General features: G+C 32.4%; 1 protein-coding gene across 1 annotated transcript; it reads left to right on the top strand.

The window, feature by feature from the left end:
• The first annotated feature begins 376 nt into the window (after positions 1-376).
• On the top strand, positions 377-27207 carry LOC134716521 (uncharacterized). Its single transcript, XM_063579530.1, has 20 exons — positions 377-516; positions 1097-1308; positions 1672-1899; positions 2495-2697; positions 3439-3711; positions 4256-4390; positions 6810-6895; positions 7761-7881; positions 9243-9315; positions 9803-9982; positions 15577-15730; positions 18061-18272; positions 18913-19143; positions 20294-20496; positions 21072-21416; positions 22476-22616; positions 22867-22952; positions 23414-23534; positions 25454-25526; positions 27025-27207. Exons 1-20 carry the CDS (start codon positions 378-380, stop codon positions 27205-27207), a joined length of 3399 nt encoding a protein of 1132 aa, XP_063435600.1. The 5' UTR covers position 377.
• Positions 27208-27768: the final 561 nt, after the last annotated feature.

Genomic DNA, 27768 nt, shown 5'->3' on the forward strand with positions numbered 1-27768 from the left:
AAATGAACGCCAACATACATAGAAACCTACTATTTGATAACAACTGCCAAATTCCTTTCTTTGTACATGACATTTTAAGAAACATGTTGGGATGAACCTAGTATTATGGCGACTTAAACGAAAAAGGGATAACTTGTATTCAATATTTTCACAAGTGAAGATCATTGTACAATTCGTAAATTGATTAGTAAGAGATAATTATTTACATTTTATAAATTACTGAACGTTGAAAACAGATGCATTTCTTACTTAATTTGAATGCTTAATGACTATTCAACAGTACAGGACACGAAATTAAGTAACTTCAAATAATTAATTATGTTTGACCACGTACCTATATAAACTGCTGGTAGATAATCCATGTCCTACTGTACAACATGGCTGAAAGTATTGATGTAGATAATATATTAAGAGCTTTAGGAAAGTACAAACGCTATACTATTATTCAGATTATCTACAACTATTTTATATGTGTTTATCTGATAGCTTTTCCAATGTTGGTGTATGTACTTGTCGGTAAGTAGGTTTATGTACTTGCCGGAAAATGGCTTTTTTATTTTTGGATATGTTCTTGTTGGGAAGTAAAGTCTCTATGTAAAATACTAATTCCGTTTCAGAAGCTGTTTTAAGAGATCAGGGATGTTGTTCTTTCACGACAAGTTTTCCCAAACCAGTCAATCAATGTCTCATTCTCCTTTCCCAAAACTGCATTTTTTTTAGGTTTTTATCATGCTATCATGGATAAAGTGGATGATCGGAATCATTTTGTTTCGTCTTTACTCAACTTGTGAACGATGCATTCATATATATATATAGTAACTACATACGGCTTCTTATAAAGTTTCCCCAGCTCCAGTTGCTGCTGTGTTGTGTTTACCAGTCTATTAAGATTAAAATACGTGTATGTTTAATGTTCGACTTTCCTTATACATACTCCAAACCACCGTGCTTGTTCAGTGACGTAATTTACGCCGACTAACGTGCCGTCAACTGGTGTAGGACATCTTTAAAATCAGCTCGAGATTGGTCTATACTTCATTCCAAACAGTCAGAAATTAAACCGATATTTACGTTTCATTTTTTCTATATTTTGCAGGTTATAGTCCTCCACATAGATGTAAACCATTGACAGATGATTTGTATAAGTATGGATTGACGGATTCTATCAATGTTTCATATACTGTTATTGCTGAGGAAAGCTGCCATTCTGTCATAGCTTTAAATCTATCAAACACTACACGAACTATGGATGTACCCTGCATAGAAGGTTACGTGTATGACATAAACCAAGAAACGTTTGTTACAGAGGTTTGTTTTATCATTCATTGTTATATTAAAAAATCCAAATGAGTAAATTATTATTATTATAACACACATAAGTACTCGTTATAAAAATTAATAGTGCTCGGAAAAATTTTCCATCTAGAAAATGCTATCCTAGAAATTATTTCCAGTTAGGTGATCTTCGAATTATCAACCCCTGTGCAATTGATAAACGTATAGATTTCTAAAACAAGTAATATATAGGTGCAGATCAAACGCCAATGTAACAGTGATTAATCATACTCATGTTTCGGTATTCTTTGTAGAGTAAAATTTAATTTAGCACTGAAATAAAATTGTTAAAAGTTTAAAGTGTTCTGTTTATTTTATTTTTTTTATCTTATTTAGTGGAATTTAGTTTGCGACAAAGCTGGCTTAGGAGAACTTACACAAACTATTTTTACCGCTGGGCAAGCGGTTGGTGCTTTACTGTTCCCATCTCTATCGGATAGATTTGGACGGAAACCAGTCAGTATTACTGCTATGTTATCAGTAACAATTCTATCGTTTGTTGCATCCTTTAGCAACTACTTTGTTTATACTGTATTTAAATTCTTCACGGGTGCTATTCAACAGGTAAGTATTAATACAAAGACTTTTTCTTAAAAGTCTTTCAATTTGTTTTTAAACATTTGTTTTAAGCGATTTGTGTATATGTTTGGAAATCAAAATATTGACTTATGATACAGATTTTTTTCTCTTCTGTATAGTGGACTGACAATAGATACACTGGTACTATATGTTAAATTGGAACCTCAATACAATTAATGCAGAAAAATATTTTAACCTTCCATCGTTTTAAAACCAGTTTGCAAATCTTAAAAATTATAAATATTACTTTTTTGTTTGTCATGTGATCCTCGAATACACTCAGGTCCTCTTGGAGACCACACAATTAAAATATTTTGTTTGTGATATGGTTCAATGTGTTGAACAAAAATCAATTATAATGGTGTTGAAACATAAGTGACACAAACGAATATAAATTATTGTATTGATAAACATGTGTCAATATTAATTTTTTACCGTGTTTTCTTTCATCTGTTCATATTAACCAATTCTAGCCGAGTTTAGATTTATTGCCAGTTGAATACTTCCTTACTGTTTCTAATTTAAAATGACGTCTGTTGTTTATGTAACCTAGTGTGTAAATAAAATACAAAATATCTAGGGAGTAGGCTTAACCATGGCTGTTTATCTACTGGAACAAGTCCCAAGAGAAAATCGTGGATTTGTGAGTGCTCTTGGTTCATTTGGGTGGGCAACCAGTATGATTGGTATATCTGCTGTCGGATATTTCATGCAGAACGTCAGCTGGAGATATGTACAGATGGTATCTGGACTGAACGGAGTTCATGCAATTGCTACTTTTTGGTAAGCAAAATAAACAAATAAAAGCTTGTTGATACTATTATCTTTTACCATCTAGGTATGTTTAGGCAATCCCTACATATAAAAGAAAATGTGGTATGATTTTCAATGGGGCAAATATCCAACGTAATCAAATGAAGCGAATTCAAGCAACCATAGGATATCGAATTGCTTGTTACAGTCATGGAAAACCATTACCATTCCAAACATGGCAACTGTATGTTTCCGTACGACCTTCCACAATGAGGAAAACCCATACCGTAAAGTTATTCTCTTGCATTGTGCATTGTTTTTTACTGTGATAAGCTATACGATTTCTGTCTTTTTAAAGTATGCAAAAGAAATATATACATTATAACTTACACATATTTGTGAAAAGTCTAGATGGTTTTAGGATAAGATGATATTGTCACAGTTTAATGCAACATTATACGATTACCTGTATTCACCCGAAACGAAAACCTATAAAAGGTTAAGAAGTACTTTTTTATGATAGTCCCTCCAATATTAAAAGTAAAATAGATTTGTTTAGTGACAGACTCTTCTAACGCATTTCAAGAAAGCATAAATCTTATACAAACTGTATGCTAAATAAATATGTCAGAAGCTTCCTCCACACTGTAAATGTTTTTGCTTACACAGAATATTCCATGAGCAATAATTTTTTAAGTGGTTTTATATGTAAATACTTCTAACGAGGTTCTAACTAAGATAACTCATTGGTTTTTTGTAATAACAATGTAGGATATTGGACGAATCATTAAGGTGGCTTATAGCAAATAAGAAAATGAAAAAAGCACGGTTGCAGGTGAAGAAGATTGCAAGGATCAATAAGGTAAACGTTGACGATGTGTTGCCTCTTTTGGAGGACGAAATAGAGATAACTACACCCTTGAAAGAACCAGATTTACTAGTTAATGTAGACAAACAGGACAGAAAAATTAACAGAGAAAACTTGTTCACAATTTTACAACATAAGCTACTGCTGAAGACTACTGGGATCATGGCCTTCACCTGGTATTTATAGTTATAAGTATAATGGTTGTTATTTGTCAGAAAAGCATTGCAATTGTATGTACTACCTATCTCGGCAAATATTTCTTTACAGAAGCTTTAGAGAAGAATATCTGTTTTTTGGAACTTTAAAAAAACATCGAAAAACTCATTCATCATCTCTCAATAAATATATAACATTTGGAAACGTTTCAATCACAATTCTAACTCACAACTCCAACCTTCAAACCATATGCACCCGAGCATGTCCGTTTGACGTAAACAACCTTTAAATATTTTACTTATTGTATATCTTTTATCGAGATGGACCCGTTTGAGAGTTTTACATTTATAAAAATATTGGGCACATGTCTACTATTATTTAAAACAAATAGCAACATTGCACGTAATGGAAGGATTTTGGAAAAAATTAAGTCATATCTTTTGGCGTAAACAGGGATGTTCATAATAAAATATGTATACGTTCACCTAGTCAAAATAAATCGACTTTTATGATGTTGGCATAAACATCACGAGAAATTACATCAAAAGTTTAATATATTTTCAGGTTTACGAATTCTTTAGTTTATTTTGGATTAACCTTTACATCAACACAACTAGCTGGTGACAGACATTTTAACTTTTTCCTTAATGTAGCCGTGGAAACACCAGCTATGATTTCTTTCATGGTGTTAGTGAGAAGGTAACAAGATTCACATTAAAATGGGTAATATCCAATACGATAAACGGTAGGCGAAAATATTGGGACAATCATATACAAAGCATAGATCAGTTGTGATAAGAGCAATCCTGAAGTGATGAAAATGACTTAAGAAATAAAAATTTTAGTCATGAAGATATAAAAAAGATTCTATAATCTGGAAACGAAATACGAGTTAAATGAAAGTAGCACTTTGATAGTGCATTTGGCGCGCTTTCATAGATCTACCATCATAAGTAATAACCAATTTGAACAAAGTCATCTAAAGTCCACATAAATACGCACAGATCTGATTTACCAACACGAACCTAAAAAATGAGTCAGTATATATGTACCTATTAGGTATGTGTAACTGTTCTGCTAATCAGAATACTATTAATAAAGCTTAGTAGTTTATCATTTCAACTTTCAAGGTTACATGCAATATCCGGATTGGCCTCTGTCTTTAGCCCACATGTTACTGTATGCCTATTTATCCATAAATTTCACAATTTCTGCCTCAATTGGTCAGTTAATAATTCGTGTAAAAATAATACCATCTCTCAAAGTACCTGTATATCGTACATAATTTGGCTAATATATTTCTAGAAGTGTTATTGCCATACTTATAAAAAAACAACAGAATGAATTAACTATTGTGTAATGTATGAATTCACAAAAAGTTTGATAGAACTGAGTGAGGAAATCTGATGTGTTTGCGTAAATTCAAAGCACGGCTATTGCTTCTATACAAAAGACCTTTATGATCATAAACTCATAGCCTTTACAGGCTACATTATCTGTTTTATGACCCATGAGTTAGGTTTTCTCTCCGTTGTTTTGCCCCTGATGCCTCAAATTTGAAAAAAAATATTCTCATGTTTCTGTGAATAAGAAATCTTTGGTAGATTTTTAGAATAAAACACATTTCTATTAGTTTTAATGTGGCATTGTTGTTTCTCGAACTCGTTTTTTAATGCTACTGTAACAAGAAAGCGTATACAGATGTTATGGCTTCCTTTTTGGTTTTCAACAGAACAAAGACTCTCCAACAAAACTACGAGTGGCAATGACTGCGAAGAGTAAATATAAACACTAATTATGAATTTAAATGTGCATATATTATGAATATACATTGGATACATGGCTTAAGGGAATCCTTGCATATTGTAAACTGTGAATTTATGCTGAATCACCATAGTTAAGACCCTGCACTTTCTCAATCATCATGAAATATTCAAAAAAATATATTTGATTTGATTCTATTAACACCCCAAAGATAAAGCAGATTTGGCGAAGCTATCTATTAATCATGTTTTTCTTTGTCTAATATTTTCTCCTATTTATTTGTATTGTAGTCCTGTAATATTTTTTGTCATTTCAATGTTATATTTAAATTGGCCATTAAAGTGCGTGGTTTGGCATGCCACAAAACCATGTTCAACCCACCATTTTTATTCCCCTTTAAAAATGTCCTGTACCAAGTCAGGAAGATGTCCATTGTTATATTATTGTTCGTTTCTGTGTTTGTTGCATTTTAATGTTGTGTAGTTGGTTTTCTCTTATTTTTGGATATAAAGATAAGACGCGGCACGGTACTTGTTTATCCCAAATTCATGTATTTGGTTTAGATGTTATATGTGTTATTCTCGTGGGATTTTGTCTGATGCTTGGTCCGTTTCTGTGTGTGTTGCGTTTCGGTGTTGTATCATTGTTCTCCGCTTATATTTAATGCGTTCCCTACGGGTTTAGATTGTTACCCCGATTTTGTTTTTTGTCCATGGATTTATGAGATTTGAACAGCGGTATACTACTGTTGCCTTTATTCTGCATGTTCTCTTTTTTCAACCAATAAAGGTTATAGTTCTGTCAACAAGATAATGCAATTTCATATAGGAACTCCTCTTACAGCTAAATCTGGATCACTTTTATTATGAAGTTTCGTAAAAAAAATCATATCCTTGAATGTAAAGCTCATTTGAATTTCTTTTTTTCAAGGTCAAAATATAGGGCTGTGAGGCATATTTTTAACATGTATATGGTTCGAACATTTAAGAGTTTAAACTTCTACTAAAATTCTGTACTACCTCTCCCTTCACTCTGGGTCTTCCAAATATTTCAATTTGGTTGCTTTTCATGTGTATTTAAACTGGTAACATTCTTAAGCTATGTCTCTACAAAATGAAACATTGAGTTCATATTTACATGATCAAGGAACCAGACAGTTAACAAAACGAAATATCTTTTAATATTAAATATCTCCCCGAAAGAGGCGTGGTTTGTACAAAGTGAAACCTTCAATGATTCAATGTACATTATAATTTTTATTAAACACTTTTATGCAAAGCCAAATCAGTCTTTTAAAAATACTTTTGTTTTAGAAATGCTATGTGCATCTAGTTTTATTATTTTTCCATTTAAGATACAAGAGAAAAAGTATTTCAGTTATATTCCATAGTATAGCCGGGATTTCCCTAGTTCTATCTGTTATATTTAGTACTCTCAAAGGTATGTTGAAACCGTCACATTGCTGATCATTCTTTACAATTAGTTATGATATTTCAACTATGAAAACGACGACATTGTAACCAGGTCAATCTCCGGAACTAGTCACGAACTTGGTTTTACAGAAGGTCAATGACCAAGGAACAGGATTCACACGTGATCGGAAGCTTAGGACTTTAAAGAATATAACCAGAATCCGAAAGAAAATCCGAAATTCAAACAGCATTTACAACTATCAGTCATAAATAAAATTTGAATACAGTACGTTGTATGCGTACGAAAAGCTTTTCTTGATCTACCTGTATCTGGAACGGTCAAATCTGGAAAATCTAAACATTTAAAGTTCACGGATGTATATACACATTTAAACATAAGCAGCTACTAGTATAAAACCATCTAATAAAATATCAAAATTCATTACAAGGTCAATTTAGACTGAGGAAAATTGACTCTTGATATCTTTGAAATGTCTGCAGTCGAGTGACTTTAAATTGGCAATAGCATGAAGACAACGTTCGGTAATCATCTTTCGAACTTAATTGGTTGTTGTCATGTATATTTTGTTCTAGGTTATACTATTACTGTGAATTCGTCAGTTTATCACAGGAAAAAATTTAAATGCATCTTTGTTTGATTGTAGATTTCTTCGATCAGAAACAGTTCTTCATTGTAATACTAATAAATATGTATACTTTTAAAAGACAGAAAACTTAAAAATAAACCGATGCCAAAAGCATACAAAATGAGGAATAAGCTAACAAATATTAGTCATCTATCATTCTATGGGTGAAAACACCTTCAACAAAGCATATTTAAAAGTATCTTTATCGTACAATTAAAACATATTTCTTATTCATTTTATTTACAGAAAGAAATCATCATTATGAAACAGCCTCCATTATATTTAGTTTTATTGGGAAGTTTGGAATCACTGGATCTTTCAGTTTGATATTTTTGTTTACACCAGAATTATACCCGACAAATTTGAGGTACGATTAAGGCATGTCATGACAAGGATTTTAAAATAAAAGAAGATATGATATGATTGCAAATGAAATTATTTTCCATAAGAGACTTAATGACGCAGATGTAGGCAAGTATAAGTCAATGGTTTGCAACAATAAGCAAATTCCATACCGTAAGGTAAGCTACACAAAGCCCAGCGAAGACAAAATGACAAAAAAAAACCAGTCTGATATATAAACAAAAGATTAAATGAAAATAATAAATAATCGTCAGCAGCCAACAAATTTCACTAGTTTATAGGCCCCTGACATGGAAAAGCTCACCCATAATATGGCAAAATCTACCTTTATGAAAGGTGTACCTACAGAATAATTACATTTCCTGATTAACAATCAATACACAAGTTGTTTGCACACTTTTTAGATTTAATGTATTTTTCATTTGTATAGTAAACATAAAATATAAAATTGAGACTAGAAATGGGGAATATGTTAAAGAGACAAAACCCCGACCACAGAGCAGATAACAGCCGAAAGCAACAAATGTGTCTTGAACGCAGCGGAAAATGCCGCACCTAGATATGAACCTCAGGTGACCACTTAATAAAAATGTGTATAAGTTCAGTGAACATGGACGCCATACACAACTCAAAAACACGAAAAACAAATGAACTTAAATTAAAACTCATACAAGGCTAACAAAGGCAACAGGCTATTGGGTTGGGACAGGCACAACAATGCAGCGAGGATAAACAAGTTTTGAGAGATCTCTATACCTCTAGCCAATCAAAAATAAAAATAACACAACAATACGCACAGTAAAACTCATTTTAAAAGAAGTCTGAGTCCGATTACAAAAGAAAATAAGACAAATGACAATGATACACAAATTAACATAGGACTACTAGCAGTTACTGACATTCCAGCTCCAGACCTTAGTTAAACTGATTGTCATCATTTTTTGAAAATCAAGTACAATCCCTCCCGTTACGGTTTTGAATAAAACATAACATGCTTGCTATATTTCTTGTTTATCTTAATATATGAACAGCTTAATTGATTTTTCAAAACTACACGATCATCAAGGAAAAAATAGTCGATCTATACTGTAACAACTTACCATATAACAGTGACGAAAATACTAAATAGCAAAAGAATACGTATAACTGAATACTGAAAGAGTTGAACTCTGTCAAAATGAAAGTTTCTGAGTTTTCTCATATACTGAACATAAAAGAAAATCTATTCCTTAAATGGATGATAAACATTACGGTGTATGAGAGTTCGGGTGTTAATTTGGTGTCATACAGTATGTTTGTATTGATTTGAACTTTTAATTAATTACAAAGCTCTTATATTATATATTTTATTCAATTATTTTAAAGAAACATCGGTATTGGTTTAGGATCTATGTCTGGACGAGTTGGTGGCATGCTAGCGCCATATGCTACAATGTTGGTAAGTTGTGAAAGTATTGTGCATGGGATAGTAAACAACAGATTTTTAAAGGACAATTAAAAAACTGTTTCGACAACAACATGTCCTGAATTTCTTTCCTGTTGCATTGTGCTATTGTCCATATTGTATTTAAAACAAAATAATAATTATACAATAGAAAACAAAATATGCATTACTTTAAAACATTAATATACTCATAAAGTTGAATAAAGGCATCAGTTTACACCGCTGTTTAATGGTTTTACATCGATTAAGCGAAAACAAATCCGGATCACAAAACAAGGCAGAGGATACATACGCATGCATTTTCATTTCATTATAACATATTATGCTGGCAAACCTTAGCCCAAGAATAAAGACAATGAAAGATATGTCTTTTTTTGGTTAACGCAAACTAAAATGTGCATTAATATCAGAACTAATCATATAATTTTATCACTGACATTTTTTATGAACTTTGAGAAATGATGATTGTTTCCTTTTTCAGGCAACCTATATAGAATGGGCACCTGGAATAATCTTTGGTGTCTGTTGTGGTGTTGCAACTTTATTACAACTTTTACTGCCAGAAACTAGTGGCAAGGAACTGCCACAGTCAGTACGGGAACTGAGAGAATGGGATAAACAAAGGGGTCTTAAATTTAAATCTAATGAAACCAAGGAGACGTAAACGCATTTTTCATTGTAAAAGACATCAAGTTTGATATACTGAAATGTCAAATAAAGAAAAACAACTTTTTATGTAATTTTTTTACTTCGAAAAGGTGACATTCACATACAAGTACTTATTTCTCGTTTATTTTAATGTCTCACATGTGACTTGACTATAGCTTGTGTTTTTCAAGTAAAAAGTTAGCCTTAATGCTAGAGGTACTATTAATTCCAATTTAACCACGCCTTGAAGGTGTGTATACCTGCATATTACATATTGTTATTACTTATCTAAGTTATTATCCATATACATATCATTCTCTTGTAAATAGATATAACGATCTATAACTATTCCGATGTTGATAGTTTCACTCATGCTTTGTTTTAATTCAGACAGTTTTATTTTTATTTTGTTCCTATTTCAGCAACTGTTTTCTGTATATAAAGCTATAGATCAAAAGTTATGTAAATTTCCTAGAAACAATTGAGAAAATCATTTTGATTTGGCTTATCAGTGCTCCAAAAAATTGGAAAGGACAACTACCTCATAAAATCTATTCATCTTATCGTTATGATAAAAAAAATCGAATATTTCAATATCGTCCTCCATCTAAAATAGATTGGAAAGAGTGTCGTCAAGTCACCAAACATGCTCCTTCCTCATTTTGTAAAAAATGGTGTTCACGGGAAAAATCTGATAAAAAATCTCTTGATTCTTATTTAGATAAATGCATGAATGTGGTAGATAAGAGAACATAACATTTTGAAAATAATTTAGAAGTAAATAATAGAGTACATAATACACCTATTTCCAGAATAAGAAATAAACTTCAAATACTTTCAAAACGGTTATGACGAAAATACTACACGGACAAATTAAGAATGCAATTTTAAATTCATCTACATTCAAGTCCATCCGCTTCACAGAGAGTCATATAGTAAACAAGCATATCACAACCACATCAAAGCTTAAGGCTTCTTCTGATCATTTGAAGGTCCCTACTATGCATTGGCTACCTAAACTACACAAAAAAACATTTGAATATCGTTTCATCTCGGCCTCTAGTAAGTGTTCTACAACTAATCTGTCAGTACTCTTAACTAGTTCATTAACTACTATTAAAGAGCTTATCATAAACTATTGTAATAAAATATATGAACATAGTGGTATAAACCATTTTTGGAGTGTAAAAATTCTTTGGATGTTTTAGATAAATTACGGGCTTTTGATGGTCCTTTTGATTCTGTTAATAGTTTTGATTTTTCTACTCTTTACACTACACTTCAACACTATCTTATTAAACAAAAGTTTTCTATTTATTTAAATGGTCGTTTAGTAAAGCTGAATGTAGATACATTTGCTGCAACTCATTTAAAGCCTTCTTCTCTAATGAGAAAGGTAAATATTCTAGATATACTTACTGGAGGTGTGATGAGATGATTGAAGCTGTTAATTTTTTCCTTGATAGTATTTACGTACGTTTCGGCAACAAAGTATATCGACAGGTTGTAGGTATCCACATGGGCACTAATTATGCCCCTTTAATAGCAGACTTGTTTTTGTACTGTTACGAGTCACAGTGTATGACTAAACTCAGTAAAGACCCGTCGAAATTGCATTTAATTGATAAATTCAACAACACTTACCGTTATCTTGATGATATTTTTTCGTTAAATAATCAAGAATTTTCTCAATATACTGCTGAAATTTACCCCAAGGAACTTACTTTAAATATATCAAATGTATTCGGTAATAAATTTCTTTTCCTGGATTTAGATATTTCGGTTTTAAACGGGAAACTACACACTAAAATTTACGACAAAAGAGACGATTTTTCATTCCCTATTGTTAATTTTCCATTTTTAGATGGTGATGTTCCTTTGGCACCATCTTACGGTGTTTATATTTCACAACTTGTTCGCTATGCCCGTGTCTGTTGTGACGTTTTTGATTTTAACGAATGCAACCTATGTATTACTGGTTAATTATTTAACCAGGGATGTCGTTACCATAAATTACTTAAAACCTTTACTAAATTTTTCCATAGATATAAATATTTGGTTTTGAATAAAATTGAGAATGGAAATGGGGAATGTGTCAAAGAGACAACAACCAGACCAAATAAAAAAACAACAGCAGAAGGTCCCCAACAGGTCTTCAATGTAGCGAGAAATTCCCGCACCCGGAGGCGTCCTTCAGCTGGCTCCTAAACAAATATATACTAGTTCAGTGATAATGAACGCCATACTAATTTCCAAATTGTACACAAGAAACTAAAATTAAAATAATACAAGACTAACAAAGGCCAGAGGCTCCTGACTTGGGACAGGCGCAAAAATGCGGCGGGGTTAAACATGTTTGTGAGATCTCAACCCTCCTCCTATACCTCTAACCTCATAACCTTTGAAGTTTGGTTGTACCTGTAGAAAACTTATTTCAAACGGGATAGCACATCCTCATTTTTACGGAAATGTTGTTAAACGTGCCCAGAAATTTAGAAATGATCCATAAAAACTTGTTGCTCCTTTAAATAAACTTATTCTAAAAGGTTACCTATTCAACACTGTAATAAGATCATTGAATATTGTTTTTATTGGTATAAATATTGATTGTGTTACCAGTAGATTAAAAGCTAACTAAATATTACTAGTATATTATATACATATACATTTTCATGGATCTACAATCTGTCGATACCTGTAACTTGGCATTGCACACGGTCATGTTCTTCTCTGGCTGTTTATGACGTCTTTACACTAAATCCATTGTATTTTGGATGTGTACGGATTGAGTGTTTAGTCTTAGAGACATGATTTTTTTAGTAGTTGTTAGTGGCTTTAAACTAGCTATGAGATAACTGCGAGTACTCTCAGATCTGTTCATTGTGTCTTTTTGTGTCGGGATGTATAAGTACCCGGTCACGTCCACTTGTATTTTTTGTCTATCTGATGAGTTAAGCCTTTTTCAACTGATTTTTATAGTTCGTTCTTATGTTGTACTGTTATGCCACTGTCCCAGGTTAGGGGAAGGGTTGGGATCCCGCTGACATGCTTAAACCCGCCACATTATTTATGTATGTGCCTGTCCCATGTCAGGAGCCTGTAATTCAGTGGTTGTCGTTTGTTTATGTGTTACATATTTGTTTTTCGTTCATTTTTTTACATAAATAAGGCCGTTAGTTTTCTCGTTTGAATTGTTTTACATTATCATATCGGGGCCTTTTATAGCTGACTATGCGGTATGATTTAATTTGGTCTTGATAAGACATTTTGATCTTAATATCATTTGAAAAATCTTAACAATAAATGGTTTGTGATATAAAAAAACGAAATCTTTCTATTTTAGGAATGTTATGTACATAAAATTAAAGAAAAAACATATGTACGAATTTATAAATATTTTGATCTGAGCGTCACTGATGAGTCTTTATACTTTATAGACAAAACACGCGTCTGGCGTATTAAATTATAATTCTGATACCTTTGATAACTATCTACAACTGACAAATTTAAGAGATTTTTTCCCAGCTATTTTCGTATACAACCGGATGCGACGTACCATGATGTGGTGGTATTACTCCTCAAGACCTAAAGGTTTTGCTCAGTCCTTAAGCCTAATTTCTCAGGTATAGAGTGTTAATGTTGCTCAGTCTTTTTGGCCGATTTCACAGGTATGAAGGGATTATCTTGCTCAATCCTTAAGCCTGATTTCACAGGTATAGAGTGGTAATGTTGCTCAGTCTTTTTGGCCGATTTCACAGGTATAGAGTGTAAATGTTGCTCGGTCTTTTTGGCCGATTTCACAGGTATAGAGTGTAAATGTTGCTCAGTCGTTTTGGCCGATTTCACAGGTATAAAGGGTTGATGTTGATCCGTCCTTAAGCCAGATTTCACAGGTATAGAGTGTTAATGTTGCTCTGTCTTTTTGGACGATTACACAGGTATGAAGGGTTAATGTTGCTCAGTCTTCTTACTGATTTCACAGGTATGAAGGGTAACTATCGCTAAGTCTTTATGATTTTATGTATTTTTTCACAGATATAAAGAGTTCATGTTACATAGTCTTTCTGGCCGAATTCACAGATGTTAATGTTGCTCATTGGTCAGTCTTTATTACTGATTTCACTGGTATAAAGGGTAAATAATGTTTAGTCTTACTGGCTGATTTCCCATGTATGAAGTGTTTATGTTGCTCAGTCTTCATGACTGATCTCACAGATATAAAGCCTTTTATGTTGCTCAGTCTTCATGACTTTATGTTTTATTTTATTGACTTGTTTTTCTATTTTCGTCCTGATTCGTGAAGTTGTCCGGTTTTTTTTTTAAGTATTAAATTATGTGTTTTGATTAGTCCTGTGAATTGTGCGTCTCTTCAGTTAGAGATGTATATTCGTGGGATTATTAATGTTTACTTAAAACACTTACAATATAAAAAAGAAGATGTGGTATAATTGCCAATGAGACAACTCTCAAAAAGAACCTAAATGATACAGAAATTAACAACTATAGATCACCGCACGACCTTCAACAATAACCAAATCCCATACCCTATAGTCAGCTATGAAAGGCTTCGAAATGACAAATGTATTTACAATTCAATGAGAAAACTAACGGCCTTAATTATGTACATAAAATTAAAGAAAAAACATATGTACGCATCAACAAGCGACAACCACTGAACGACAGGCTCCTGACTTGCAATTGGAACAGGCACATGCATACAATTGGGCAGGGTGAAAAATGTGTTGTTACAATAGATATAGGAAGATGTGGTGTGAGTGCCAATGAGACAACTCTCCATCCAAATAATAAATTTAAAAAAAAAAGGTAAACCATTATAGGTCAATGTACGGCCTTCAACATGGAGCATTCGCTAACACCAAACAACAAGCTATAAAGGGCCCCACAAATTATTAGTGTGAAACCATTCAAACGGGAAAACCAACGGTCTAATATATATGAACAAACGAATAACGTCGTTACGAGAAACACGTATAAATTACATAAACAAACGACAACTACTGTACATCAGATTCCTGACTAAGGACAGGTGCAAACATTTGCAGCGGGATTAAACGTTTAAATGGATCCAAACCTTCTCCCTTTTTCTGAAACAATAGCATAACATCACAACATAGAAAAACACACAGTAAAATATAAATTGGCAGGCTTAACTCAATCAAAAAACGTGTATTATACACTATGAACGAATAAATTTGATCCAAGGCCAAAAAGCAAACAAACAAGTCCAAACAAAGTCATGGCAAGACACCACTGCGAAATATTTAACCCTATGAAAATATTCACTTTAGCAAAAAAAAAAAAAGGTATTAAAAAATACAGCTAAACTTGAAGTTTATATAAATGTAGTAAGACGAAGTGAGTGAAAATTAGAATATTCCAAATAATCAAAGCTGGTATGTAGACAAGATCCATATAAATATAAAATAACAAAAAAAGCATGCATTGAATCGATTAGAACGTTTAATTTTTGTTTACGTGTAGAATAGTATCTATACTTGTGAGAAAATACAGGTTTACTTTTCATGACATAGAACTAATTTTTTATGCTTGGTCACGTATATTGAGATGTAGCGCCTTATTTAATCCATTGGTAATGATACTGTTAATATGGCTAATATCGACGTAGACAAAATATTATTGTCTCTAGGATGGTTCGGTCCTTACCAAAGACAACAATGTGTGTATTTTGCTTTCGCAATGACAGGTGTTGCCTATGCAATACTCGCATATATTTTTGCAGGTAAGTTCCTTATTGACAACTTGATATTTCGGTTATTTTTTAATTTTGTTATTTTTATTTATAAAATTCTCTTATCAAGAATGTATCAGTGCCTTTCATAATGGTTACGAAAGCTGATTTAGGAAGAATATGCTTTTTTTGCAATTAAAAATCTGTTCAAAGTAATTTATAAAAGTTTCTTTTCGAATTTTACTGTTTCTATACTATTAACCTTTATTATTGGTGCAAATGAAAATTCTTAATCTGACGCAAAATTTATACTTTAGTACGCATCACGATGTGTGCCACATCTAAATCAGGGACTGCTTATCCTGAGTGGTCAACTGAGATCACTCCGATTGTTTTTTTGTTTTTCTTTTTTTGGGGGGAGGGGGAGTTGTGTTGCTTATTTGACTTTATTTTTCGATTCTGTGCTTTGTACAGTGTTATTTGTCGGGATATATTTTTTTTATTCTTGCCATTGCTTTGTCCGTTCGTTTTTGACGTTTTAGTATCCCTTTGATTTCTTTCGCTTCTCTTTTTAAATGGTCATTTAAACTTTGTCTGATCCTAGTTAAAACTAAATACAAAGCAGAGTTCATGTTCATATTACATTGTAAGGTATAATTTGTCACTAGATGTTTGACAGCCATCCGTCTATCCATGCATAGAAATAAATTGACTAAAATAATCCATAAAGTATATGCACTTGACTACAGTTGTATAATTACCATCTGATTTAAACATCTTGTATGTATTTTATTTTAATATTATTTTATTCAGTCATACAGGCGTCACACATCAGCGTATAGCTCCGACGTACGCCGAGCGTGTTAAAAAATCATGTGTATGCTGCCAATACGTTAGTAATTTTGGATGCATTCAACCTGTCAATCATATCTGTTACGTGTGCACAACGAGTTTTAAGCGTGTATTGGACGTACAAGAAGCGTACATAAGCGTTTATCGGGCGTTCAAGAAACGTATGGTTGCGTATACCTAGCGTTTGTCTAGCGTAGATGGAATGCACGTAAGGAAGGAAAAAAGTTTCTTAAACGTATTTGAGACGCATCCCGGTCGTATCTTGGACGTTCTATTATGGGGTGTTTGTTACAAAAAGTATAATCACAAAAATACTGAACTTAGAGGAAAATCAATTCCGAAAGTCCATAATCACATTGCAAAAGCAAATAACAAAACGCATCAAAAACGAATGGACAAGAACTGTCATATTCCTGACTTGGTACAGGCATTTTCAAATGTAGAAAATGGCGGATTAAACCTGGTTCTTTAGCGCTAACCCTCTCACTTTAATGACAGTCTTATTAAATTCTGTTATATTTACATTGATGCGTTAAATAAACAATAAAATAGTCAAAACATGGGTACATCAGTCATCATTGTATAACAATTTTAAAAGGAACAATTTAACAGAACACAAAAACATTTACTATCTACGAAAACATTGATTAATTTGAGTGTCTGACGTCAGAAATTTTGTATACGTCACATAAATTTATCGTTCAATATGCATACAAACAATTTTAAAATTTATATAGGCAATGCTAGCATACAGGGTTAAAAAATCAAAAGTATGTAAGAATAAACACACCTACATACATACGTTTTAGTTAAAGTCAAACGATCTCGTAGCGTATACAACGTGCCCTAAACGTGTCTCAAACTTATCTGTAACGCGTAAAACGCGCTTGAAACGTATGAATAACGTGCGTGTAACGTACAGGTATATGCTAGACACACGCTTGAGCTGGATGACAATTTTTATGCTGCATAAAAATATCCTCAAGTTGTAGCGTTCACCAAGCGTATACCCTTGTATTTCGACGTACTTCAAACTTATGCAACGTGCGTTTATCGATTGCATAAAGCGTCCATGTGCTGTGCACTATTAACACCACTGGGTCGATTCCTCTGTTGGTGGACGTTTCGTCCCCGAGGGTATCACCAGCCCAGTTGTGTTGACATGAATATCAATAATGTGGTCATTTTTTATAAATTTCCTGTTTATAAATCTTTGAATTTTAGAAAAACTAAGGATTTTCTTATCCCAGGTATAGATTACTTAGCCGTATTTGGCACAACTTTTTAGGAATTTTGTATCCTTAATGCTCTTCAACTTTGTACTTGTTTGGCTTTATAAATATTTTGATTTGAGCGTCACTGATGAGTCTTATGTAGACGAAACGCGAGTCTGGCGAACTAAATTATAATTCTAGTGCAACCAACGTATACCGGCTTTGTCGATTTTTTCTTAAGTTTGTTGCACGCCGATGTATACGTCAATGTGTGACGCTGGCATCATTAGCTTACTAAAATTTTATATAATCTAGCTTACAGACCACCATTTACATGCGACGTGCCTGTGAATAATTCTTTGGTGGCTTCGGTTGTAAATGGTACTGATATTCAGCTGATTGGTAGTACATGTGAAATTGAAGTAGTCCGAAATAGTACTAATAGTTCCGGCCATGATGTACTAAAGACATTACCATGTCACTATGGTTACAACTACGATATTCAGCAAGATACTGTAATTACGGAGGTAGGCTGCGGGTCTGTACAAAGACTCATGCTTCTTAATGTTTAAAATATAATTGCTGTATGTTGTACAAAGCTAGAATGTTTGTCATTCAGTGTGCACCACATTTTTGAGGTTATTTCTTCATAGACAGAAAAAACATTAAAGTAATTCCTTATATTAATTCTAAATTCAACTTTAAACCGTATTAAACCATGAAAACGCCGACGAAGTCACGTTAACATGACAAAATAATATATATGAGCTGATGAACTAAGAAACGTCAGCCGCGTTACATCCAAAATCAAATTATTTAATTTTGTTTCATAATTCCCGAATATATTTTTTGAGAATACGAGATTAAAATCCCTTTTCATCATGATATATTAATATATATTCTCGATGTATAAACTGACAATAAATAACCCTTCTGAAATCATTATCATATATTTTCTTGATACCTGAATGGTAATCCTTCCCTGCGTTCCTTTTATTCACATGTCGACATATGGCAAATATAGACTATGTTATCGTATACTTAATTCTTTACCAAAGAGCATGCTAAAAAAGAGTTCGACTGTTACCCTTAAACATGTGTAGTAAATGTTACTATCTATATTATACTGTGCCACAACCTGAGTTTCAGTTTACATATTTTCTATAGTGGGACCTCGTATGTCAAAGTGAAGGTAAAGGAGGACTTACTCAATCTATGGTAACATTTGGCCAAATGTTTGGATCCGTAATATTTCTACCGCTTGCTGACCGTTATGGAAGAAAGAAAATTATGATTTCAGTTGGATTTTCCATGTTTCTAGTTGGAACGCTTATATCTCTGTCACCGAATTACTACGTTTATATTGCAATGAAGTTTTTGTCTGGTGCAACTCTTGAGGTGAGTTTAAACTTAATTTGAATTATATTTGATGTTGTCATTTGTTTAGGGACATTCCGTTTTGAATGTTACTCGATGTTCAGTATTTTTGTGATTTCATTTTTGATCCGGTTTAAGAAGGTGTTTTTTGTAAGTGGGTTAACGGGCAAACGTAATTGTATCTTTAATATGAAGGTTGTTGGTAGAAATCATAGGAATATGTATTATCTTCTTGTAAATTCGTACAACTATTTGTTATTGAAATCCTTCACCTTTCGATAAGTGCACCTTTTATTTTCTTGGATGCTATCTTATTGATATATACCATATACGCAAGTATTTTCATATTCATACTATATTCAGAACGAACGTATTGTTTAAAGTCTAATATTTGTCTTAGAAAAACTATGCCCCTTATGGAGCTACATATATGGCTATTCATTAGTGCTGTACAAAAGGAATAGGTAGATAATTGTAACGAAAAATATCGATTCTACTTCATTACAACAATAATTCACCTTCAAAACGAACCGAAACAATATACAACTAAATTGTCAAAATCGGTGAATTCCTGTAGAAAAAAAAGATTTATCGTACGTCAGGAGCTTTTGTTATTAATATGTTCTGCATTGTTTGCATATCATTGCGAGTATACAGTAATTTACAACAAACAAACAACGATAACCTCACATATGAAATAAATACGATAAGTTCAATTCTCTGATTGGTGTTTCCAAGACACTATCGATAGAGCACCAGAACGAACTTAGACTGTGCGGAAAAAGATATCCCTGGAAATGTTCTGATGAAGTTCATAAAAACTAACTAGTCAATTAAAAGAAATAACTGTAGAGACCGAACATCGAAATGCGCTACAAATATCCGTGTATTCCTCTCCAGTTATGTTGTGTGTTCTTTATAAACACTGCAACTCTTCTCCAAACTCCGTACAGTGATCGGTTTTATTTTCCTTTACTCCATCATTAGTGTAGAGTAATGCGGACCCGTATATGTGAATCGGAGCTGGAACTGCCGGGGAGTTTGACTCTTCTCATGACAAAAGCGTATAAATTGTCCCTCTAAAATTGTCATTTGTTATATTTTGAATTAAATGTCAATTATGTTACGTGTACATTGTATGTTTTTAAATAAAATTTTCTAATTCAATTAGGGTTATGGCATGACAATGTATACTTACATTTTTGAAATGTTTCCTGGGAAATATCGTTCTTATATTGGCATTTTTGGAGCCTTTTGGTGGAGTACAAATGTTATTACCGTCACTGCCTTTGGTTATGGTCTACAGAATTATTCATGGCGAATTCTACATTTGGCACTTGGATTAATGGCATTCATCAATTTATTTATATTTTGGTAGTATACTTTAGTGAACATAAGATTCTAAGTAAATTAATATAGCATCTTCACAATAATCAAAACAGCACAAAGTTGTAATGAAAACCAACATTTTCCCTCGATGTATATTGGTGTCTTGGAGTGATATGGATAGTCTCTATACACAGTCAGATATGTGACATTTTGGTTTCCATTTATACTAGAATAATTTTTTTTTATTGTACAGGTGTCTACTTAACAGTACTATCTTGCATACTTTAACCATATAGAAAACACTTACTTAACTTTTGTTTACCTATACAGCACATTCACAGACGTCCTTGAAAGAGAATGAAAAGAGAAGACACTCGAACGATTCTTCTCTTCACTGATGATATATAAAGTATGCCCAATATAATTAAACTTCTTTAAGGTATAATTACTAACTTTTTTAAAGTTATGTTTTTTTGCTGTCACACTGACGTACACATTATCCAATAACACAATTCATTCATACAAGTAAAATAGTAATTTGACTTATCAATTTGTTACCTTAGATGCCGAAACTGTTCATCAATCAAACGTTCTTATTGTTCCAAAAACATATTTTTTAGGTTATGTGACGAGTCGCTGAGGTGGCTGGTTGCTAACGGTAAAATAAAAGAGGCACATCAACTAATTCAAAAGATTGCAATGAAAAACAAGAAAGACCCAGACAAAATTGTACCATTGTTGAGCTCATTCGACAGTGAAGTAGAGAACGGTGTAGGATATGAAAAAGAAGAAAATATTAATAGTGATATACATGTCAAATCAGCAATTGATCCTGTCACTTCAGTTGATCCTGTCACATCAGAAGTTAATACTGTCACGACTAAGAGTTCAAATAATCCGACAGTATTAGATATTTTTAGAAATGCATTTGTGTGTAAAATAGCTTTGATTTGGATGTTTACATGGTACTTAATTTATATTTAATATCTTGATCATTTGAAATAATATTAAATGCAAAAAACAGGATCTCATACTGCTGTTCACTTCTGTCGAAACAGGTACAGAAACAGTTATATTTGTGCAAAGGACCCTACGCCCCGCTCGATTGCATTTACGTGTAATGTGAATTGTGACTTTTTGGTAAAAAAAAATATCATTAAATGTATATTAGTCGGTTAACTTCATAATAAACATTATATATTCTAGTTGTGTCATTGGCAAGACTATGACAACTCTTTATGTGTATGTACTCTGTATACCAATTAGATTAAATTGGTTTCGTGATTTCATCATTGATATCATTCTGGTCACTGCTCGTTTTCACCACAGGGGATACGGGATCATATAGCTTTTCAAGTTTACTCATAAATTTCAAGGATAAGCCGATATATTCACTCAAGTAAGGTTAGTAGAATAGGAAAGAAAGGGTGTATAAGTACCCGAGTTTTGAAAAAACAATTTGTTGAATAAGTTGCTTATGTTCAGCATGTATTTCAATCAACGTTAAAGATGAATGATTCGTATGTAGACTTCGTGGTTCTGACATGATAATAATGTATTCATTAACATGGAACGAACCAATTCAGTAGTTCTGGTATATTGCACCTTGTCAGTGTTTATCATGAAGAAATGCATTTCAAACCAAAATCTACATAGTTATGTATAAAAGTTGACTTTTATATTTAAAGTTTTTGATTCTACCTTTAAATATCTTGCAACACAAAACATTTTATAGAAAAAACACGATTGGGTCCGTCAAAAATCATAAAATCAACAATTCCGTATTTTAAAATTTAAAAAAAAATGTGAGAAACAACATAGTGTCTCTTTTTTTTGCTCATAGATGCCCGACAAAATGCATATGACATAGACATTGTTTCAGAGTTTATTCATGTAGTTTCAATCTTTAATTTTAAATTATTTTATGACCTTCTGGATAAGTTTGAACAGGGTTGTGTAGAACGTGATTATTCAGTTCTCTTTTTTTTCAAAACAAAATTTACTAATTAGATAATAAATTCCAGGTTTACAAATGGTATGACGTATTATGGGCTATTGTATTCTTCTGTACAATTAGAAGGTAGTCGATTCTTGAACTTTTTTGTAAATGGTTTGGTGGAATACCCGTCATGTGTGGTCTTTGCAATATTAGTGAATATGAACAGGTACATTCTAGACTTAATTATATATGAATTCTCTAGTATAATTTTATGCATGCTTCGGATCTGCTTTTTATATTTTTATACATACATTAAACTGTATGATGCAATATCATATCTTTGTCTGACAGTTGTTAGGATTAAATACTCTTTTACATTCGTGCATTATTATTGTAATATATACTGTAACCTTTGACAATGACAACACAATTGTATATGACTTTTGTCTTTATAACTATAGCATTTCTTTATACAGCATCAGTAGAAAGAAGTTAACTATAGGCTTCCATTTGCTGGCTGGTATATCAATGATACTGTCTGTTGTATTAATTAGTTTTAGAGGTAAGTTGACTATAGGCTTTTATTTGCTGGTTGGTGAAATATGCCATTAATGTTTTGTTTAATATCTTTGATGAGACAACAACTATCAACGAAGAAAACAAGTGATTGAATCGAGAGATCAGTATATGGCTCACCAAAGAAAATAAAACCCGTCGGCTCCTATATATCTAATTCATAAAGGATGCGAGCGGTTACTGATATGTTTTCGCGGTTTTATAAATAAAAATTTTAATACTAGAGTATTATCATTCAAAAGTAATTAAATAAGAAAATAAGATTTGTGTTTTTTTTTTGTGTTTTTTTTGTGTTTTTTTTTTTATTATTATAACGTCGATGGAAGAAAAATGTAGCTTTACAATATATTGAGCTCTAAATCGCCCAATGTATAATGTCTAATTTAGTAGATTAGTAGATTTTAATTTTACACACAATTAAAATATGCATGTAATCTATTATTTCAGAGAAAAACGAAATATTTGTTAAACTAGCTATCGCCTGTAGTTTTATAGCCAAAACAGGTATAGCAGGTTCCTACAATTCCATATTCATTTATACACCGGAGACATTTCCTACAAATTTAAGGTAATTTAACTGCTATTACTGAAATAAAATATAGAGTTTGTTTAAAAATATTCCTATCTTAGAAGGGGTAATGTTTGGCAACTTACAAATAGCTTCTTTTTTAAAGCATGGCACAAAGAAAATTTAAAAAAGTGTGAAAGATTTAAACTATCTTTATTTTCTGCTAGAAACAAACCTTTTATTGGCAATCATACCCCTTACAACCCATTTCTATCGTTATACTTCATAGTTTCTATTTCTGAATTAAGTATACATTGAATGGATCTATTGTTACGAATGACAATGGATTTTACCAGAAAGTTTGACGAGCGGAATTTCTTGAAACCCCTACTACTACGTAATAAAAAAAGACCATTGTTATTTTATTACAATAGAATTTTTTTTTTTTTTAATTATGTGAAGATAAATATTACTAAAAGTGTTTACTACAAGTTGTTTATAATTTCTATGGTATGATGTTGACATGTTTTCATCTGTTTCAACATACACTTGGTTTTTTTTCTAATAAAAGTAGTTATAAGTTTTCTATACACTTCTTTCAACAAACACGAATACTATCATAATTTTTCCAGGGGGGAATAATAGTTCAGAATATTTCTTCAATTTGAAACAAACTTTTTATTCGATGAAATTGTATATCTTCCCTTCATTGTATTTTACATAATGACATACAGTCTACATAGGCAAAGATGGTAAAAAAAACCTCATAAAAATACTGGGATACCCCGAAAGGAGCGAGATCAGGTGTGTCGACAGTGTTAGCAATGCATGTATCACTCGCCATGCGAATCCTCATTAAGTCAAAAATTGTGACACAATCTGTAAATTTACAGATCAGACGACTATACTTGTATTTAGGGAAACTTACCATAAATCTGTTTTTATACCGAACAATTGTGCCGGTCGACCAATAAAGCAACAGTAGTATACTGCTGTTCGAAATTCATAAATCGATTGAGAAAAAAACAAATCTTGGTTACAAACAAAAACTAAAACGCATTAAATATAAAAGGAAAACTACGAAACAACAGAAACTCAACATTAAAATGTAACACACACAGAAACAAACTATAATGTAACGATGGCCATTTCCCTTGACTTGATACAGGACATTTTAAGAAAATGAAGGGTTGAACCTGGTTTTATGGCATGCCTGACCCCCCGCTTTAATGGCAATGTAAAATATAACATTAAAATGACAACATTACCTGACAGGATTACAATACAAATAAATGGGAGAAGATATAGAACAGAGAAACACACGAGTTATAGTAGTTAAACAAAGTATCAGGTTTAAAATTTAATACGCCAGACGTGCATTTCGTCCACACCAGACTAACCAGTGACGATCAAAGGAAAAAAAGTTTGAAAGCCAAAACAAGTACAAAGCTGAAGAGCACTGACGACAAAAAGTTCCAAAAAAGTTGTACCTAATACAGTTAAGGTTTTCTGCCTGGGACAAGAACATCCTTATTATTTAGAATAATTTATACTTTTGCAAACAGTAAATTTTATAAAATTACTATATAATAGATACATATGAAAAAACCGAAGTGTTGACCTACTACAGAAATGCGCGATGGCGAGCGTAAAATTTGTATGTTTTCTATTTCAATAGTGTTTCGAATTAACTGTCATAGAAGAATTTGTGTGATAAACATATCCTTGTATTGTTAACTCGGCAGACTATTTTGGACATGTATTTGTATTCTGATGACAGTTTATATGCCAGAAGGATACCCCTTAACTATGTATAGATTGGCCTTTATTGTTTGTACGCAGGATTAAGAGGTTGGTGATAGGTGTGGAATGTTGTTTTGTCACAGATTCTTGCATTATTGTGTAACAGCAGAAGAAGTATTTTGTATAAGTATTTCTTAAATTGTTTTTAATCTTTTTATAGAATATGTCTTTTGTAGAAATATGGGATTAGGTATAGGAGCTTTTGGTTCACATATTGGTGGAGTTATTGCACCGTTTGCGACTCTTTTGGTATGCCATATATGATTATTTTCTATAAACGTTCTTGTCTCAGAAGTTAAATGATTACAGAAATATACTTTTAAAAATGATTTATAAAAAAGGTTTGTCTATAATGGTGCACGCGATTGATGTATGCATATACCTTTCCTGTAGTCAGCAAACTATTTATCATATACATAACACACAAATACATGTTTGCTGTTATTATACTTGTAAAAATAAAACATCTTACGCTTCGGTGAACAGTGAATGATAACATAAAAGTAAAATGATGTGACATGAATGTCAATGAGTCCATTCTCAACACTCCCCACCAGAGACCAATTTGCATAGATGATAAGCAACTATAGGTTACCGTACGGTACTTTACAAAGAGCTAAGCCCGTAGCACCTAACACGCTATAAAAAGGCCCCGAGAAACAAGAACAGTTTAGATGAGAAAGTTATACAAACAATAAAAATTTCTATACAGCAACATACGACAACCACTAATATAGACACCCCATAACCACGGTATACCTGACTGAATAACCTAGAAAATGTGGTATCGGCGCCGATGAGACGGCACAATAATTTTCCGGTGTTAATATAGAAAAAAAGGATGTTGTATGATTGCCAATGAGACATCTCTCCACAAGAAACCAAAATGACACAGAAATTAACAACTATAGGTCACCGTACGGCCTTCAGCAATGAGCAAAGCCCATACCGCATAGTCAGCTATAAAAGGTCCCGAAATGATAATGTAAAACAATTCAAACGAGAAAAATATGTTTGTATGTTTCCAAACCCTCGCCTAACCTGTAATAGGGGGTAACTTCACATCAATCTTTAAAAGTCAGATCGATACAAAGCCCAAAACAATTATCAAAAACACAATAGACACAAAGAACATTTCTGAGAGTACTTACTTGACTGAAAGCTAATTCAGAACCAATGACAACTCAAACACGTATCTAAGGCAAAATTATGTTTTCAGTACACTTATAACGTATAATGAACTTAGTATAGAAACGTCTTCAAAAGTCCGAGATATGGATGACAATTTGCAATGACAAAATATAGGTTTTGACAGATTGTATGACTGTGAATTTACAAATGTAGTTTTTTATTTACTGGTAGCAAAATTTATATTTATATCGATAGAACAACATTCAAAGATCTAAAGCCTTTTGAGAATGAGTGCATTATATATGAGCAGTATCAGAAGGCATAGAATATATTTATACTTGATAAAAAAAGAAAAAACTCAGCCCTCTCTAAAGATCATACAAATAAATTTGATATATTTCGAGAATTAACATATTAAATGTATTGTATATAAATGCGAGTAGTGAAACAAAACATTAAGCTCTACGTGTACAGCTGTTTTATAAATTTTGAACAAAAGTGATGTTATTAACAGTAATTGATTTAATATACTTTCAATGCTTTTCATTGAAATTTGAATTATGTTATGTTTGAGTATAATACCTTTTAATTTGTTCACTAAAAACCACTTTTGCAGGCTTTCCATGTCGAATGGGGACCTGGAGTAGTGTTTGGAGCATGCTGTCTCATTGTTTCATTTCTTCTGTTATTTCTACCAGAAACTAAAGCAAGACCACTGCCCCAAACAATTATGGAGATGAAGCAGTGGAACAAGAAACATTGCAATCAGTCTGATGAAAAAACTATTTATGTTAATTAGCATGTTTTTATTCGGAATAAAACTTAAATTTAGTTGTTTCTAGTTAAGATCTAGTTTGGGTATGTTTTTTTTTTTACTTTATAAAGGACCACAGTTATACCCCGAAGATGCATGTTATCATCAAAATTCTACACTTTAATAACATGTTTGTGGAGCTTGGTACCGGTTGATTGTTATTTCAGCCACTAATATGAAGACAGTCGGAATGTCAATGGTTATTAATTGTGCAACGCTTCTGGTTAAAATGTTTTTTTTTACTCCTATGAATCCAAATACTTACTGACAAAAAAAAAATCATCTTGCAAAACAATCTAATTTGAGTTATATTGATAATGAACTGTTTCTGAAAAAGACGCAGATTTCAATGAGTCCTTATATCTCGTACATCCTAGTGAACTGAGATAGGGATAATTCTCAGAGTAAAAAGTCTGCTGGATACTTTGATCTTGATTTTCCTGAAACTCGACACCGATTGAAATGTATTACTTGAATCTTGGTGAGCGTAATGATTTCAACCCTCTAATACTCTGCCTTCCATTTCGTAATTATATCCTATGCATT

Source organism: Mytilus trossulus, chromosome 4, assembly GCF_036588685.1.
Source record: "Mytilus trossulus isolate FHL-02 chromosome 4, PNRI_Mtr1.1.1.hap1, whole genome shotgun sequence".
NCBI lineage: Eukaryota > Metazoa > Mollusca > Bivalvia > Mytilida > Mytilidae > Mytilus > Mytilus trossulus.

Bases quoted from the DNA above. Each gene is read 5' to 3' on its own strand.
- LOC134716521 (XM_063579530.1), top strand. From the start codon at position 378: ATGGCTGAAAGTATTGATGTAGATAATATATTAAGAGCTTTAGGAAAG. The intron at 3,712-4,255 runs GTATTTATAGTT...ATATATTTTCAG, and splicing joins GGGATCATGGCCTTCACCTG to GTTTACGAATTCTTTAGTTT. The intron at 22,617-22,866 runs GTACATTCTAGA...TTCTTTATACAG, and splicing joins ATATTAGTGAATATGAACAG to CATCAGTAGAAAGAAGTTAA.